Source organism: Kogia breviceps, chromosome 13, assembly GCF_026419965.1.
Source record: "Kogia breviceps isolate mKogBre1 chromosome 13, mKogBre1 haplotype 1, whole genome shotgun sequence".
In the NCBI taxonomy this organism is placed as follows: Eukaryota; Metazoa; Chordata; class Mammalia; order Artiodactyla; family Physeteridae; genus Kogia; species Kogia breviceps.
In genome coordinates, this window is record NC_081322.1 from 61,910,422 (window position 1) to 61,920,100 (window position 9,679).

At 40.8% G+C, this 9,679-nt stretch overlaps 1 protein-coding gene and 1 pseudogene across 1 annotated transcript; one reads left to right on the plus strand and one right to left on the minus strand.

The window, feature by feature from the left end:
- Nucleotides 1–1,326: 1,326 nt before the first annotated feature.
- Nucleotides 1,327–1,938, plus strand: LOC131767642 (60S ribosome subunit biogenesis protein NIP7 homolog pseudogene; annotated as a pseudogene).
- Nucleotides 1,939–5,499: 3,561 nt separating this feature from the next.
- LOC136792371 (vascular non-inflammatory molecule 3-like) lies at nt 5,500–8,372 on the minus strand. Its single transcript, XM_067010804.1, has 3 exons — nt 8,160–8,372; nt 7,915–8,046; nt 5,500–5,616 (listed from the first exon to the last, which is right to left on the minus strand). Exons 1-3 carry the CDS (start codon nt 8,370–8,372, stop codon nt 5,611–5,613), a joined length of 351 nt encoding a protein of 116 aa, XP_066866905.1. The 3' UTR covers nt 5,500–5,610.
- Between the last annotated feature and the right edge of the window lie 1,307 nt (nt 8,373–9,679).

Below are 9,679 nucleotides of genomic sequence, written 5' to 3' on the forward strand. Positions count from 1 at the left end.
ACCCAAAGTTTCTGTTATGACTGGGCATATTGTTCTTGACCTTGTGATAAACATTAGCAAAAAGGGGGGTTTTCATCTGTCCATAATGAGCTTCACTTGCACCTGTCATGCACTGATCACCTCGGGGGGGAAACGTGGGTTGTTACTGAGGCATGCATGAATGCCTGCCTCTATTTTGGGAGCCTGTGCTCAATTGGTCATTTTCCTCCAGGCCAAATACCCCTAACGGGCATGGCGCGCTCCACAGGATAGTTTATTTCCCTTATCACTTATCTTCCCAGCTGATCCAGCTGATGTAAGGGAGGTCAACAAAATGCTGATCTCACAGGGTGGTTTTGAGGATGAGATGAGATGAGCATTGGTGGACATCTGGTGGACTCTGAGGGGCCATTTCAACACGTGTGTATATCTGTGCACACGCACACGTGTTTTATGTGCAGTATTGTGACTCATAATAAGAAATATATACTTGGTCTTTATCCTCCACGGAGCTTTTAAAATCCTTGGAATTTTCTTTGATGAGAGCAATAAAGATGTCTTTTGTTTTGTTAATGAAGTGACTTTTGGAAAGCACCTAAGGCTGGGAGCTGGTTGCCAGGTGAACCAACCAAGTGACTAGAAGCTTGGAACTTTCAGCTGCATTCCCCTGACCTCCAGAGAGGGGAGAAGAGCTGGGTTTAATCATCAACGGTCAATGGTTTAATCAGTCATACCTATGTCATGATGGGGTTCAGAGAGCTTTCTGGTTTGTGAACAGGAAGACATGTAGAGAGAGTAGCGTGCTCCAGAGGGCATGGAATCTCAGAGCCCCTTCCCCATACCTCACCCTATGCATCTCTTCCATCTGACTGTTCCCGAGTTATATCCTTTTGTTATAAACTGGTAACCAAGTAAGTAAACTGTTTGAGTTCTCTGAGCACCCCGGGAAATTCATCAAACCTAAAGAGAAGGTCCATGTATGTAACTTCTAATCTACAGCCAGTTGGTCAGAAGGACAGGGGACAATCTGGGCTTGCAACCAGAGTCTGACATGGGGAGAGGGCAGTCTTGTGGGATCTAATGCTATCTGCAGGTAGATGGTGTCAGGATTGAACTGAACTCTTGGACACCCAGCTGGTGTCAGAAATTTGCTAAGTGGTGTTGGGGAAAAATCCACAAGGCAAAATCGTAGCTGGTAATCAGATGTAGGATCAGAGTCAGAATTCTAATGTGTGTGATAAAAGATTAGAAATCTATCTCTTTATTGCTTCTAAATATATGCACCTAGATATTAATATTTAATGGCTACTGAGACATGAGGATCCGGCGTTCCAACCCAGTGGGAAAATGAGGCCTCTGACTGAAGAGGAGACGCGTGTAATGTTTGAGAAGAAAGCAAAATACGTCTCGGAGAATCTTCAGCTGCTGGTCGACAGGCCCAACGGCACCTACTGTTTGCAGGATGCACAACGACTGGGGGTACTACGTGAGTGAGAAGATTTTGAAGTTGGCCGCCAATATCTCCGGTGACAAGCTGGTGTCGCTGGGGACGTGCTTTGGAAAATTCACCAAGACCCACAAGTTTCGGTTGCACATCACAGCTCTGGATTACCTAGCACCCTATGCCAAGTATAAAGTGTGGCTAAAACCTGGAGCAGAGCAATCCTTCCTGTATGGGAACCACGTGCTGAAATCTGGACTTGGTCGAATCGCTGAAAATACTTCTCGGTACCAGGGAGTCGTGGTGTACTCCATGGCAGACATCCCTTTAGGTTTGGGGATGGCAGCAAAGTCTATACAAGATGGCAGGAAAGTAGACCCCGTGGCGATTGTGGTATTTCATCAAGCAGACATTGAGGAATATGTGCAGCATGAAGAGACATTGACTTAAAACGAAATCATCGCGAGGACTTGTGGCTGTGTGGAAGGGCCTAGCTTTGTTTCCTGTGTCTATGTAGCCTCCACCATCATGTTGAGTTTTGTCAGCACTGTGACCTCTTCAGGGACTTGTTAGTTTAATATTCTATTATGGACAAATGCAGCCTGGATTCTTTTTTTTTTTTGCGGTACGCGGGCCTCTCACTGCTGTGGCCTCTGCGGACGCGCAGGCTCAGAGGCCATGGCTCACAGGCCCAGCCGCTCCACATCATGTGGGATCTTCCCGGACCGAGGCACAAAACCGTGCCCCCTGCATTGGCAGGCGGAATCTCAACCACTGTGCCACCAGGGAAGCCCCTGGATTCATATTATGCAGAAATGGCTCAAAAACGGGGTTTCGGATCTTTGTGATTATGACTAACAAGAATACTGTGTTTTATATTTGAATCAGAGGGCTTCTTGTTTTGAGTAACAGGTTCTAAATTGTTGGAACTGAGGACAAGAATAGCGTATTATTGTTATCTGTGATAACACTGTTTTCCAAACACATGATAAGAACGTAATGAATTCTCTTAATTATTTATTAATACTATGAAAGATAGATAGTGCCATCAGAATAGTAGGTCATGTCTGGGATTTTACGAATGAAATTTGGATAAAATAGTAAGAGCAGTTTATTCTGCCGATTTTCTATATGGTAAGTGCTGTGTAGTGTGGAAAAAAACCTTGGATTCAAACACCAGTTCTCACATCTACCAGCTATATAGCCTTAGATGAGTCATTACACTTTAATAAGCTTCATTTCCTTCTTCTGGTTCAACAAACAGCTTAGCCGTCTTCCTAAGAATAGTTTTTAGAATTAGAAATCATGATTGTAAAGCACCTAGCACACTGCCTGGCAAATGATAGTGCTGAATAAATGGTAAGAATTATTTTTGTAATGTTTATACTGAGTATTTCTGTTACTAAGAGTAGGATCTTATGAATATACTTTGATTATACTATCTTGGCTTTTGCAAGCAGTTTTCTTGCTCTTTTTCTTGAATGGTATGATCCCAGGCTGAATGTTATTTCTATCACCTTGATTTCTAAAACAATTTCTCTTATAAATCTTTTGGGTTTTTCTTAATTAAAAAAAATTTTTATTGAAGTAGAGTTGATGTACAATATGTGTTAGTTCAGGTGTACAGCAAAGTGATTCGTTTATACATATATTCTTATAAATCTTAAATTACCTGACTGGACTAGACAAAAAGCACTAATCAGAGACCCTGAAATAATAATTTAGCACCTCCATCCTTCTCCCATGTCTTCCAAAATTATTTTTAGAATTATTAAAATATTTTTTTAGTGAAAAACATATCACAGACCAAAAAAATTTTAGTACCTGTATTGTAAAGCAATTTCTTTAGTGCATATACTGCTTAATTTATATTCCAAAGGTGACATCTCTAAAAATAAAGCATTTTTCAATTACAAAAATATATATATATATATATATATTTAATGGCTAGAACACTGTGTTAATTTCCTATTGACATTAATCTGATTGATAAAGGAGTTTACATTGTAAGAATGTATGTTTGCCATAAGACTTAAAAAAACTTTTATTTTTTTAATATAGCCTCAAGTCATTATTATGTGGCTTGAACTGTGTCTCATGAAAAAAATTTTTCTTTTTTGCCTACCAGTGAATTATACTCTGCTGCCTCAGAAACACTAGTTGAAGCCAGAAGAGTGGCTTAACTCTCCAAAGAAAGAATTTCAATGAGGAAGACACAGCTGTGAGGGCTGAGTCTAGCAAGGTCCTCATTTATAAGTCATAGTAAATAAAATGAGAATTAGGGGGAGAAGGGTGAGAGACAAAAAAAGGGGTCAAAGAAATAAAAGACGTGGGGTATTAAAAGATAAGGGGCAAAACGACTTTGAGAGGGGCACTGGGTTGTTTAGTCCCAGTGAGTAAGAGCTGGGAACACCCCAGTACTAGAGAAGGGCAGAGGTCAGCTTATGTAAGGTGGGTGGGGTGAGGGGTGGTGAGGAAGCTACAGCCACCAGATACTAATGCAAGCTCCAGACAAGAAGAGAGAGAGAGGCCTAGAAAGAACCAACATGAGGCCATTGTGGAGAAGAAGGTCACATCTGCACAAGCGGCGGAGTCTAGGGTATAGGTAGCATCCTATCATCGAGTGTTGTAGCCCCTGGAGAGAGATGGAATCTCTCTCTTTACCTGGAGGTAAAATGGAAACAGAGAGACAAAGGGCATTTTCTGCTGCCCAGAATGTCTCTAGCTTCCTGGAACTGGATTGAATTAAACCGAGTAGAAGTAAACACCTGGGAAAAGATTAGGAAAGCAGTTGTCATATTTTTGAAGGGAAGGGAAAGGTGTCCCCAAACTCAGAGTGATCTTCAACCTCTCCCACACGTCCTAGAGCACCCTCCTGCTCTCATGTGTGTCTCTTCCCAGAGTTAATAAGTGACAAACCCGGGAAAGGACTCAGGGCACCAGGGTCAAGGGACCAAAGGTAACTGGGAGAAAAGAAACAGGGTAGCCTTTTCTGAGGAAGCTCCTGTCTGGCACAGGCTGCAAGAAATCCATGAGTATGAGGGGCTTTAACCAGGACTGGGTAAATTTTAGGAAAGAATAATTTCAGAAGGAAACAGCGTGTGGTCTGAAGGAGATCATTTATTCATTTATCTCCTTTTAAATTTCCATTCACAAGTATCTAATTTCCATACAAATATTCCATAAAGGTAGAATAAAGAGATAATGGAACAATTTTAATTTGTTATAAAAGTCATTCATAATTACTTTAAAAGATACCCTTGTGGGCTTCCCTGGTGGCGCAGTGGTTGAGAGTCCGCCTGCCGATGCAGAGGGCACGGGTTCGTGCCCTAGTCCGGGAAGATACCACGTGCCGTGGAGCGGCTGGGCCCGTGAGCCATGGCCGCTGAGCCTGCGCGTCCGGAGCCTGTGCTCCGCAACGGGAGAGGCCACGACAGTAAGAGGCCTGCATATGGAAAAAAAAAAAAAAAAAAAAGTCCATTCCGTTAGTGTGGCTCAGTGGAAATGGCTGTCTTTGAATTCGAGCCAGGCTAATCACCAATTGTGAAACCTTAAGCTCCCTTCTTTTCTTCATATTTAAAATGGGAATAGGGACTTCCCTGGTGGCACAGTGGTGAAGAATCTGCCTGCCAATGCAGGGCACACAGGTTTGAGCCCTGGTCCGGGAAGATCCCGCATGCTGTGGAGCAACAAAGCCCGTGTGCCACAGCTACTGAGCCTGCGCTCTAGAGCCTGCGTGCCACAACTACTGAGCCCACGTGCTACAACTACTGAAGCCCATGCACCTAGAGCCCATGCTCTGCAACAAGAGAAGCCACTGCAGTGAGAAGCCCACGCACTGCAACAAAGAGTAGCCCCTGCTGCCACAACTAGAGAAAGCCCACGCGCAGCAATGAAGACCCAACACAGCCAAAAATAAATAAATAAATAAATAAATAAAAAGAAACAAACAAAAAATAATAATAAAATAAAATGGGAATAGTTATACCTGCTACATAAATTGAATTTGGTAATGTGCATAGTGTACCAGGTACAGATTCTCCAACCAAGCAGGTACTCAATAAATAAATAATGACCATTATGGATTTTGTAACTACAGGAAGACAGCCCAGAACACCGATGACTTGATTGCTTGTAGAGACCATTCAGACTCTCCATGGTTTCTCAGTCCCTTTGCAATTGATGTTGAACTAGTCCTTGAATAGAAAGAAGAGATTGTGACCATTTCTTTTATTTTGCCTTCAGGAAAAACAGGGTAATATTGTCAACATTCATAGTCATTAAGGTCTTAATAAAACTATTATATATTTTATTTTGGATTTCTTTTTTTGTTTGTTTTTGGCTAAATAATTAGGGTGCTTTAATGTTTCCTATTAGTTCCTCATGGGGAAAGCCCAAAGAAGAATGATATGGGTCAGTATTCTAAATGATAGTACTTAAATACATAAGGATGACTCTGTGGACTCCTATTACCCCTTAAATTTAGGGATAAATGATACTAGGGAAGAAACAGTGGCTCTCTTTACGAATATTAGCATTATATTAAATACTGGATTTTTCTTTTCTACAACACAGAGTTGAAAGCTTGCCATTTGAGTTAGGTGTCTGCAAGACTCAGTAATATTAAAGTTTCATCAGTCACCTACCTTCCCTACTTACAATAATTCGTCAGAGACTAATTATCAGACTTCAGGACACCTTTCCCCTAAGAAAGTCAGTTTTATCAGCCAAGGCAAATAAAGTGTATTTCAGTATAAGCCTCTTGAATTACTGCAAATAATGAGTCCTTCCTGCTCTGGGAAAAGCCCCATAATCAAGTAGAAACTGAGTCATAATTACGTGATTACTGTAAACACAGACTGTGCAACGTTCAGAGAAAATTTTTCCAAAGGTGAAAATCCCAGGGTGAGACCCGACTCACATAATAGAGCTCTTATGTTGCAACATTGGACTTGATTTTCCAACTGATTTCAAAATTATTTAAGAAGTTTCTTTTTGTGTGTGCTAGATAATAGTTCTGAACAGAGGCAGTAAATTTAAAATTAGCAAGTTAAATTACTTTTTAATGCATTGATTTTGCCATTTAAAGGGATTACATATGAACTATTTTAAAAAGCAAATAGGGCTTCCCTGGTGGAGCAGTGATTGAAAGTCCGCCTGCCGATGCAGGGGGCACGGGTTCGTGCCCTGGTCCAGGAAGATCCCACATGCTGCGGAGCGGCTGGGCCTGTGAGCCATGGCCGCTGAGCCTGTGCGTCCGGAGCCTGTGCTCCGCAATGGGAGAGGCCACAGCAGTGAGAGGCCCGCGTACCGCAAAAAAAAAAAAAAAAAAAAAAAGTAAATACACCTAAAATAATTTATTTTCAAAAATCTTTCTTATATTTTATACAGATTTTCTTTAAGAAACTTATGCCTAAACTACAGCTATAAACAATTATTAAATTTCTTGAAGGACAAGAAAGCAAAAGTTCAGATCCAGCTCCTTCTGTTAAAAAAAGTAATAGTGAGAGCTAACACTGAAGAGGGCACCATAGTGTATAGATTCTATGTATTACTTCACTTTGCTCTCATTTGGGGGGTGTTTTTTTTTTTTTGGCCGTGCTGCTTGACTTGTGGGATCTTAGTTCCCCAGTCAGGGATTGAACTCAGGCCCTTAGCAGTGAAATCACAGAGTCCTAACCACTGGACAAGCAAGGAATTCCCTATACTGCGTGTCTACTCTGTAAAGTGAAGTAGAAGAGGAAATTTTATTATCCCTGCTTTACAGATGAAGAAGCCGAGATGTCAATAGTTTAGGTTGTCTGTCCCACGTCACTCAGTCAGGAGGGGGTAGAATGTGGTCTCAGAAAAAGCACCTCCTTTTTCAAGTCCTATGCAATTTCCACTCACCGTACTGATTACATTGCACGCCAATATCAAAGCCCCTTGGGAACATAAACCCACTCATCATTTTACCATTCCTGTAAAGGGGGCAGGTGTTCATGGGTGGACCTGCTTACTTACATTTGAGAACATAAGCCCTAGATATCACAACTTTCTCACTTTGTTGAAACCCAATTAAGCACATCTATTATAAAAACTGTGTGTACACATACTATTCATGAAAGAACACTGCAATAAATAATCAACCAAACATCATCCTCTCAAGTCATTTACCAAACAGGAGACAAGCCAGATGGTACACATTATGAAGAATTAGAGAAGTCTAAATCCAGTGCTACAGACTGTCAGCAAGAATACTAGTCAAGCTTACTGAACTTGCTGTTACAACATCACAACATTTGTTTAAAATCAAAGGGTAGCTGTTTCCTCTTACTACCCTTTGGTTTTAAACAAATGTTGTGGAGGGGAGACACAAGAGGGAGGCATAAGGGGAATCTGTGTATGCATATAGCTGATTCACTTTGTTATACAGCAGCAACTAACACATCATTGTAAAGCAATTATACTCCAATAAAGATGTTAAAAAAAAAATCAAAGGGTAATGACATTACCTCTGGCGGGTCTCTACATGGAATCCAGTTCACTTCAGGATCTGGAATATCCTCCAGATAGGGATAAATGGTCTCCCTTGTGAAGACCCAGCCATAAGTTCCAACTTCTGGGCTCACAATGATATGTGCACCCTGCTCAAAACAAGTAGGAGCCAAAAAGTTTCTCCCAAATTCTAAACACTCACATTCTCATCAAGTTCCAAATTTCCTTTCGGATATCCCAGCCAGTGTAGAAAGGGCAATACCTGCCTGGCTGCCAGTTTAACTGCTTTCTCTAAGACATCTATATTCCTGTTCATCAGGAGCAAAGCTTCTTCTTTTGGCACAGGAGTCTCTGTTCTGTTTGGTAACATAACAGCATGCTCATACACTGCGGCGATAGAAGTGGCCAGTGTGCCAACATTCAGGACAAAGAGGGCTAAAACGGCACCACATTTTGGAAAATATGATATAATCATAGCTAAAACTTAGTGCGCTTTGATACACTCAGATTCTTGTACTTTGTACCACTGGAAAAACTTTTATGTTAAAGACCTTCCTGTCTGCTACCACCTATCTGTACTTTCTCATGAATAGATTACACAGCACGGGGTTGAGAAAGAATATTGTGAAAGAAGTCCATAATCAGATTGACTCAAGCGTGCGACGCCGTTGCTGGCAGCGTTCAGAGGTCGACCCAACTCTAAAAGTGGAGTTAATGAGCCAACCAGATTAGCCCACCCTATTCCAAAACACACTGGCTGTTAAACTCTTTTCTTTTAATAAAATATATTTTCCTGGTAGTTCAATATTTCCATTAATAGGGCCAATATGGGATCACTGTAGTAAGAGCTATCATAGCAACAATTTGTGAAAATTTACATGTTTAGCTGTAAGAGACAGAACAGAGTTAGGCAAGCCCTGGTTTTAACAGAGCTCACAAAATGACTCACAAAATATAAATGCTAATGACTGAACTCAATGTTCATGACCAGTGACCATAAATGTTTGCATTTATAAGAGGCTATCAGCAGAAAACACAGGAAAGACTGCCTAATAATCTGAGATATTAGAACTTTACCTGAACACTGCTCAAAACATAGATAGATGACACTGCTCAAAACATAGATAGATGATAATGTGGTCAATGATGGCAAGTGCCCACCAGGTTAAAACTCCGGACCTCTCGGGAGCCCAGCTAAATGCTGTGGAGTTTATGTGCAGAAAACCAGGGAGCTAGGCTTTGGGGTCATACAATTTTTCATCTTTATAGAATATGCTCATTTTTCAAGTGAACCCCTTTTCCCTAAATACTTACACTAGCACATCGCTCAAAATCTAATTTTCAATCTAATTTTTCCTTATACCTCGTCTGATGTAGGGAAACTGGTAGGTTTGGGATATTTGTGCCTTTTGTTTCTTTGGTTGCTTCAGTTCTATAATTTTAAGCCCTTTAATTCTAATAACTTTTTTTCATTATCTGAATATGCCTTTATTCTCCCAGACGCCCTGGTGAGTTTCCATGTGTCCTTATGAAATAATATCCATCAGACACAAATTCATTTCAGAAAAAAATATTCGAGGACAAGATGAGACCTGTGTAAGACAGATAAATTGCTTTATAATGAGAAGGAACTTATTTTCATATGTCAAGTTGAAATTCTACTTGTTGCTTCAGTTGACCTGACTTTCTGAATAGAAGCAAAAAGAAACAAAGGAATTTCCCTTCACTCTCCCTAATATCAGGAAGTATACCAACTTTTTATTATGTTGAAATCAATAGAAA